The sequence below is a fragment of the Hemicordylus capensis genome, chromosome 4, assembly GCF_027244095.1.
Source record: "Hemicordylus capensis ecotype Gifberg chromosome 4, rHemCap1.1.pri, whole genome shotgun sequence".
Lineage (NCBI taxonomy): Eukaryota > Metazoa > Chordata > Lepidosauria > Squamata > Cordylidae > Hemicordylus > Hemicordylus capensis.
Genome location: NC_069660.1, coordinates 300,291,251 through 300,300,656, shown reverse-complemented (window position 1 = coordinate 300,300,656; position 9,406 = coordinate 300,291,251). Strand labels below are relative to the sequence as shown.

The window sequence follows — 9,406 nt, the reverse complement described above, 5'->3', positions numbered from 1 at the left end:
TCAGCTCAACCAGATCAGTTCATGGACTGGTGGTTCGGTTCGAATTTGGCTCGAATTCTAACTGAGCCGCAATAAAAGATTCAGTGCACACCTCTACTAATCATGTGGTACATGGCTGGCTTGGATGTATCATCCAAAGCAGCCCACAGTCAAGCAAGAGTGAGCATTTAAGGTGCCTACAGAGAAAGGTATGACACAGCCTCTGCAGCATCACAATTGTGTGTGGGGAAGAGGCCTTTAAGTGAGAGTGAGTCATTGGCCCTTGAGGCCTTACTCACTACAAAACAGGGCCCTGTTAAAGGTTAATTGATTAGTTATCAGTGTAGAATTTCATATGCCATTTGGTATGCGCATTATGCACATCCAAAAATCTCCTGTGAATAAAGGAAAAGAATCTCATCACATTTTCTTTTCTACTTGGTAACATCAAACATCTTTCTTTTTAAAAAGTTTATTTTAAAAATTCTACTTATAAACAGAACCGTACCAGAATACCTCTGCTATGTATAGCTTATACAGTCTTGTGGAAAACATATAAATATGTATACATTCAACAAATTTATAGCACACCTCTTGTGGGAGTGAGAAGTACAATGCTAACGCAAATATTTGCTCACACTCAAAACACCTCATCTTTCCCATATTTCAAAGCCATCCTATTCAAATGTGAATTTTTCAAAGAGGCATAAATTTCACTAGACTTGCATTTATAGGAACACAGGAAGCTGCCTTATATCTAGTCAGACCATTGGTCCATCTAGATTAGTATTGTCTAAACTGACAGACAGCAGTTTTCCAGAGTTTCAGACAGGGGCCTTTCCCAGACCTACCTGGAAATGCCAGGGATTGAACCTGGGACCTCCTGCGTGCAAAGCAGATGTTCTACCACTGATTCAGATGCTCTACCCATCCCCGATTCAAAGAGTTGAGCATAGATGTCATAATTTTACTATGAGCAGTTTGCCACAAGATGACAAACTGTGCCCATGGGGACCCGCAGTCACAAATGCACCTCAGAAAAAAGAAGGGGGGAAAGCAAAAATAAGTGTACATAATTGGTTTTAAAAACTGAGATTTTAAGATTTGAATCCAGCATTGTCATGGCCTGTGAATCTGAATTTTTGTCCGGAAACAGACAATAATCCTTAAGAGCTGAAATCGGTCTGAGAAGTTTTATTTTCCTACCTAAGTTTTATTAAGAAGTTTTATTTTCCTACCTAAACATTTCTTTTTTGTACCACTGTGGCCTTTAGTCAAACAAGTCTTGCAGGGTTTTGAAGCAATACAAAACCTTGCAAAACCTGTTTACCAGATGTGAAAGTGAAATGACTGCACACACCATAGGAGCAATCCCTCTTTCAAAGAGCCTTCAGCTTTCTTGGGGTGGGTGGGCCTGGTTCCAGCTTTAATTTATAAAGATCAGCTCTAAGTTAGACTCCACAAGGGTATACAGTTCATTGAGCATCTTTAGTCATAATGATCCTGATGAAATTCTACCAAATCAAAACAAAAAACAAAATCCTCTGCTCTTTTAAAAGCAAAAACATATCCAACAGTATCAGAAGCATATTTTACATATTGTGTCTGCAGTGTTTTTTTAATTTTAGCGTTCTGAAAATGCTACTTAGTCGAAGCTTTCACAGGTCCATTCCTCTCATCCAAACTGTATACTGTGTTCAATTTGAGCTCCTGAATATCAGAGTTGTCATTTCATAGTACAATATTAAAGATATAGCTTTGGAAAGTGCTTTCACTTATTTTAAAATCAGGACTGTCAAAATACTGTGCCAAAGAGCTTGCTTGAAAGACTGAGCTGCAGTCTAAAAACTACTTAAATCACTGCATGCTTAAGTATTATGCTGGTTTTAAGGATTTTTTTAAAAATCAATCTTCACAACAATCCTGAGAGGTAGGCCAGTTTTATTCCCATTTTTCAGATAAGGCAGGGGTTCTCCAACTTGGGTCCTCAATGTTGTTGGACTACAACTCTCATCATCCCCAGCCACAATGGCTGAAAGCCATTTGTGGGGATGATGGGAGTTGTAGTCCAACAACTGGGGACCTAAGCTGAGAACCCCCGAGAGAAGACATTGAGACTGAGATTTCATACATGCATCCCACCCTTCCTTCAGGGAGCTGAAGATACATGGGGTGTCTCCCATTTATTCTGGGACTAGATAAAAAATGACCAGTCTAAGGCCACGCAGGGAGCTTCATGGATGCGCAGGGGTTTGAATCCAGGGCTCCTGGTCCCAATCCCATACTTTATCCATTACACTATCGATGAAGTTTCTCATACTTGGGTACCCAATAGTTGTTAGGCTACAAACTCCCATCATGGGAGCTGTGGTCCAATAACATCTGGGGAGCAGGCTCTAAGGCAGCATAGTGTAGTGGTTAAGAGTGATGGCCTAGGACCGGGAAGACCCAAGTTCGAAATCCCATTCAACCATGAAACTCACTGGGTGGCTCTGGGCCAGTCATGTATCTCTCAGCCTAACTTACATCACAGGGTTGTTGTGAGGATAAAAATAGCCATGCACACCTCTGAGCTCCTCAGAGGAAGAGCGGGATAGAAGTGTAAATAATAATAATAATAATAATAATAATAAAGTTAAAAAACATTAAGGGAGTATTCTTCCTTCTAGGGTCCAGGAGCCAGTGGCAGTTATTCCCCTGCATCCCCCTAAGTGCAGTTAGTCCCCTGGCTGTTTATTGGGCCTGTGAGACGCTTTGGCCAAAGCAGAACACTCTGCACAGCCCCCCTGGCATCACGTGGAGATGGACAATCCCACTGTGCAGTGTTGTCCTGTGCCCAGCACCAGAGGGCTCCTTTAAGGGGAACAGAGCCCTCTGGAGCCCTTGTGCCATCTTGGAAGGCGTGCATGGAAGTGTAGCCCTTCCCGGCACTTTCCTCCGAGGGCTCTTAAGGGAGGGCTCCGTCTCTCTTAAAAGGCCCTCCAACTACGGAGGAAAGCGCAGTCCTGTGAGGAGGTCGGCACGATGGGAGATGGCTCACACACAGACACACACACTGGAGGGTTCTAAGCAGAGTGGCACCTGTCTGAAAAACAGGGAAGATCATTGCTTTAGATGTCCAATGTATACATCCCCCCACCGCCACATTTATGGAAAAGGTTAAAAATGTGTTGGCAACTGGCAACCAAATGCATGAACCTTTGAAGACTAGAAGTGTTGGCGTCCGTTCTGATGGCTTCCAAGTCATTCTGAAGCTCATGCTGTCATTTCAATGAGTTTGAGCCATTTGAAAGTGTGTGTGTGAGAGAGGAGGGGGGGAGGCAAAGCTTGTAATCAGTCACTTTGGTAATCCACATTTCTGCATTTGTATTGAGCAGATGCAAATTATGGTACACCGAGCACAGAATTTACCATCTTGAGCATCTCAACATTCCTTTCTTTTAAAAGACATGTTTCTAGGCCTTATGACTGTTAAGGAAATCTTGAAATATGTGGTGAATACCTGGTGAAATCTTAGAACCTTAGAAGAGCTTGAGGGTCAAACAAACTGGCTTAAGAGATGGGAGATCTTTGACAGGATTGCCCAACATTTCTTTTTTCTAAAAGCAACATGTGCTGTGGGACAGCTCTGAATGGAACAGGGCTGCATCAAGATACTGGGGCCTTCCACGTGACTGGGCAGCGGGGAGGCAGGGTTAAGCCGACCTTCCCTGTAGATGATCCAGGAACAGCAGTGACTAGTGTGGCGTTGCAGAGGCCGGGGGAATCCTCCAATGCACCGTGCAATGAGCATGGTGCATTGGGCGGGGGGGGGGTTTCCCCCTGGGGAACAGGCACTCTAGGGGCCTGTCTCTCTGTCAAACAATCCTGGATTAATGGAGCCAGGCTTGAAACGGAAAGCTGGGCTTGAACGCTGGGTTTGGCACTGTGGCAGCACCAGGATCCACGTGGGTCCCGGCGGCTCTCACGGGCAGCCAAGCCCAGGCATTGGCTCTCAGTGGGGTTTTTTTACCCCTCCCCCCTCATGCCATTTTCCTGATCTAAAAAACTTCTACCACCCAGAGATGCTATTTGCCCACCTGGGAAAAACATGGAAGTATCTGTATATTTTCCCCAGCACGGCAAATAGCAATTTTAGGTGTGAGTGTGTTGGAACTTAGATATCCCATGTCTCTGCTAGTCTGGCCCCAAGCAGATTGGTGGTGCAGCTTCAGTACGGAACACAGGAAGCTACCTTATACTGAGTCAGACCACTGGTCCATCTAGCTCACTACTGTCTACTACACGGATTGGCAGCGGTTCTCCAAGGTTTCAAGTGGGAGTCTCTCCCAGCTGTACCTGGGAAAGTAGAGGAGAGCTGGTCTTGTGGAAGCAAGCATGACTAGTCCCCTTAGCTAAGCAGGGTCCACCCTGGTTCCATTTGAATGGGAGACTAGAAGTGTCAGCACTATAAGATATTCCCCTCAGGGGATGGAGCCGCTCTGGGAAGAGCAGAAGGTTCCAAGTTCCCTCCCTGGCAGCATCTCCAAGATAGGGCTGAGAGAGATTCCTGCCTGCAACCTTGGAGAAGCCACTGCCAGTCTGTGTAGACAAGCTCGATGGGCCTATGGTCTGACTCAGTATATGGCAGCTTCCCGTGTTCCCTGGAAATGCCAGGATTTGAACCTGGGAGCGTCTGCATGTAAAGCGGATGCTCTACCACTGAGCTATGGCACCATCCCAGTTCTGCAGAGCTTCTTGTCCCTCTGCAGGAGTAGCCGAATTTGCTTTTTCTTGGCACAAAATCTGAACTTAAAGCAAAGTATTTGTAAGCCTGCTTCTAAAACAAGCACACATCCCTTTGTACATTCTGCTAAAGCACTGCTGACATCTCAAACAAAAGCCAGCTAGTGTGTTTGCCCCATCACAGTTTTAGCATCATAAATTAAAAGAGGAACACAGTGACACTGGGGAACCTCATACTCACGACTCCTGACATGACGCAGACACTGGTTCTGCCATCATGCCCATGTGTTGTGCAGACCACCTCAGCTGGCTACATCCCCAATGTGCAGCTGCCTCATAGCCTAATGTAGAATGTGCCAGTGAGTTTGCACACCGGACCCTCGGGTTTTCACAAATGCAGATGTAGCCTTAGCCTAGGCATCAAAGTTATTATTGTTAAATGAGGGACAAAAGTTCCCAGAAGGCAGAATAATTTACTCGGACAATGGCATGAGCTAATTCCCTGAAATAACATTGCTCCTGTTTGCTCTGCATCCAAGTCCATGGTAGGTGTGTTGTACCGAGAGGTCTTCTCAGGGATCTATTTCCTCCATCACTTCCATGACGATGGTTCGAGGGCCGGTCAGGATGAGATTGCTCACTGTCCTGTAGTCTGCATGGAGAACGTTGAGCCCATTCACTGAAACGACGAACTGGCAAACCTAAGGGGAGGCGGGGAGAACCAAAATTCAAAATGTCAAATGGCAGAATATCCTGCTCTAAGGCAGGGGTTCCCAACCTGTTGCACTCCAGATGTTGCTGAACTGCAACTCCCATAACTCCCAGCCACAATAAATTGTAGCTGGGGACAATGGGAGTTGTAGTTTAGTAACATCTGGAGGAACACAGTTTGGGAACCCCTGCTCTAAGGCCAGGCACTGAACTTGACCCAATACTTGCAAACTCACTCACACCACAAGATAAGCCAGAGATGGCTGGAAAGTAGACTGAGATTGACCAATAGACTGCTGGCCCATTTCCAGCTGAATGGAACTGCTGATTGCTTGGACTGCTGATTGCTTGGACTCTTGCAAAGGATGCTAAACTAGATTAGGGATTCTCAATGTTGGGTCCCCAGATGTTACTGGACTTCAACTCCCATAATCACCAGCTCCAGTGGCCTTTGGTTGGGGATTATGGGAGTTGAAGTCCAATAACCTCTGGGGACCCAATGTTGAGAATCCCTGCGCTCGGTGAACCTCCCTCTGTCTCATCAAGCCACTTCTTACATTCCTAACCAAACGTCCATACCCAGGATCACTTAAACACATTTTGGGCTCACAATCAATTAGGAGGAAGAGCACCCAGCCGTTGTAGGAGAGCCATGCACACTCCTGATCGATGGTCTTGTGTTTGCAAAAGTCAAGGTAGGAGGGAGGGAAAGTGATGAGTAGGAGCCGAGAGCGGGGTAGGGTAGGAGCAGCCAACCCATATTTTGTCCCCAGCATTTTATTAAGGGGGGGATGAAAAGCTGTCCTACCCAGTTCCCGGCTCCCACATAATTATTTTGCCCTCCTCCTACCTTGATCGTTGCAAACAGATGCCCACCAGATTTGAAGCACACATGGCTCTCCTACTCCAGCTGGGCGTTCCTCCGATCCTGTTTAGGATCATGAGAACAGCCCTATTGGTTATGCCTTAGGTCAGGGTTATTAAACTTGCGTTCCCAGCAGTGTTCCCTCTACCAGAGATCCCAGATGTTGTTCACTACAACTCCCAGCATTCCCAGATGCAATGGCCTTTGGCTGGAGATTATGGGAGTTGTAGCACTTAATGGCGCAGTAGGGAAATGACTAGCAAGCCAGAGGTTGCTGGTTCGACTCCCTGCTGGTATGTTCCCCAGACTATGGGAAACACAGACTATTGGGCAGCACCAATATAGGAAGATGCTGAAAGGCATTATCTCATACTGCGCGGGAGGAGGTAATGGTAACCCCCTCCTGTATTCTACCAAAGACAACCACAGGGCTCTGTGGTCGCCAGGAGTCGACACTGACTCCACAGCACAACTTTACTTTAGTCAACAGCATCTGAGAATTCCTGTTAGAGGCAACAGTGGTCCTCAGATATTGTTGAATTCAGTGTTCACTCTAACAGGGATTCCCAGATGTTGTTGACTACAACTCCCAGAATCCCCAAGCAAAAGCCACTGCAGTTGGGGATTCTGGGAGCTGCAGTCAACAACATCTGGGAATCCTTGTTAGAGAAAACACTGGTTGAATTACAATTCCCATCATCCCCAGCCATGAGCAAATCTCTGTTGAGAGGAAGAAACTTCAAAACTATCCATTTTCCTAAGCCTTGAAGTTTTTCTAGGACTAGTTCTAATAAGAGGTCCTCCAGGAATAGCCTGTACAGTGGGAATTGCTGCCTAGCTACATCTGGATGTTGATCAGTTTTGGCAAAAGTCAGCTTAGTGAGCAGTTCCCCAGAAGAAGCTGGATTCTGCTGACTCGTAAGGGGACTGTCATGCTTTTTCCTTGCTCTACAGGAGACCACTAATAAGTGTCCTTTTGGTTTAGATCTTGCTGACCTTGGTGGCTAGTGTTTGGCTTGCCAGTATTGGTTAAGTCTTGCCCCAAAGCTCTATAGAATGAAGACGTGTTTGGGGATGGTTCCAGTTCAGTGTTGCAAGCCTTCCTTTCTTTTGCCATGTGATGCCAAACGCCTAAATTTTGTTTTGTTTTACTACCACCATAAACTGTCTCCTAAGCTTAGTGCATTGTGCTTGTTCAATTCAAAGGAATTCCTTGCAGGAAGATTTTATTTTTAAGATATAACTCTCAATGGTTAACTCTAACATTGCAAATGTGCTTGGATTTTTATATTACATAGGCACATAGGAAGCTGCCTTATACAGAGACAGACCAATGGTCCATCTAGCTCAGTATTGTCTACACAGACTGGCAGTGGCTTCTCCAAGGTTGCAGGCAGGAGTCTCTCTCAGCTCTGTCTTGGAGATGCTGCCAGGAAGGGAACTGGGAACCTTCTGCTTTCCCAGAGCGGCGGCTCCATTCCCTGAGAGGAATATCTTACACTTGTAGTCTCCCTTTCATATGCAACTAGGGCAGATCCTGCTTCGCTAAGGGGACAAGTCATGCCTGCTACCACAAGACCAGCTCTCCTCTTAAAAATTAAAACAAATGCTTCATTGATATGGGGTATCCCACAAGCATGGGCTGACTTCAATCTTTCATGAACCTTTTTTTAAAAAATGCACCCGTGATCCAATGTGCTTTAAAATTACAATGCAAGAGTGCACACTCTGGGTCTTTTAACAGAAATGCAATATATGTGGGTGCAAGCAAGCAAGCAGGCAAGCAAGCAACCCTTCTTTGCCTCTAAGAAGTGTCCACTGAGTATGGGGAAGAGAGCTGGTCTTGCAGTAATGAGCATGAATTGTTCTCTTTGCTAAGCATGGTCTACCTTGGCACTGTCAAATACTCCCCTTAGGGGATGGGGCCATAGCTCAGGAGAAGAATATCTGCTTTGTATGCAGAAGGTCCCAGGTTCACTGCCCGGCATCTCCAAGTAGGACTAGGAGATTCCTGCTTGAAATTCTGGAGAGCCACTGCCGGTCAGTGTAGACAATACTGAGCTTGATGGACCAATGGCCTGATTCAGTATGAGGCAGCTTCCTATGTTCCTATTTTACTACTACTACTACTACGAATATTTATATACCACTCTTCAACCAAAGTTCTCAAAGCGGTTTGCATAGAAAAATAAATAGTACATCAATAAGATGGTCCCTTGTCCCCAAAGGGCTCACTATCTAAAAAGAAACAGAAGGCAGATACCAGCAACAGCCACTGGAGGGATGCTATGCTCGGCCTGGATAGGGCCAGTTGCTCTCCCCCTGCTAAATATCAAAGATCAACACTTTAAAAGGCGTCTCTTTGCTCAGTCAGCAGGGGTTAAATGTTCCTATTTTAGCTACACAGAACTATGCAAAAGTAACTACTGCAACCTGCATGCCAGGATATAAGAGTGCAGGACCTTTAAAAGTTGTGAACCATGCCCTTACTTTAGCAACACCTTTGTGGAGGACCCCAAATCTTCTCTCGGTGGAGAGTTCTCTCTTTTGGTATCACACACAAAACAGGTAAAGAAGCTGCTCTTCACCCTCCATTCCTTACTCTCTCTCCCATCCCTCCTTCTGTCCACTGTCTAATGCCTGCCAACCACTAGGCCATTCGAGCCTGAACTTCCCCTCCGTCTTCATCTACTCCCCGGGAGCTGCCTTCACTTTCTGCATAACTATGACAGTATCAGGTTGCCAAATGTACATTTGTGACTCTGACCATGTACATTTGTGACTCTGCTTTGCAAATGTGATTTTCAAGCCAATTCCCCCCGTTTGTCCTTAAAGCACAGATAAGCTTGTGAGTAGTATACACGTGTGCAAGCAAGTGTGGTAAGAAGAGGTCTACTCTAGTCAGTCTGCAGAGAGCCTCTTCCTTCTTCACCATGAAACCATTTCAAGAGGGGTAGCCGTGCTAGTCTGTAGTAGCAAAAACAATGAAAAGTCTTGTGGCACCTTAAAGGCTAAGAAATGGATTGTAGCATAAACATTTTTTGATTACAGTTTACTTTTTTAGAATCATGAAGTGCAATCCTCAGTAAGTAGGGGTGTGTGTGTGTGTGTGTGTGTGTGTGTGTG

General features: G+C 45.6%; 1 protein-coding gene across 2 annotated transcripts in view; it reads right to left on the bottom strand.

Moving 5' to 3' along the window:
• Positions 1-435: 435 nt before the first annotated feature.
• Positions 436-9,406, bottom strand: part of DEPTOR (DEP domain containing MTOR interacting protein) — a 104,625-nt gene continuing 95,654 nt past the window's right edge. For both annotated transcript variants that reach the window (XM_053244128.1, XM_053244129.1), the window contains one exon: positions 436-5,405. In XM_053244128.1, coding sequence (XP_053100103.1) covers positions 5,277-5,405 — 129 coding nt within the window. In that variant the 3' untranslated portion in view covers positions 436-5,276. The remainder of the gene's footprint in view (positions 5,406-9,406) is intronic.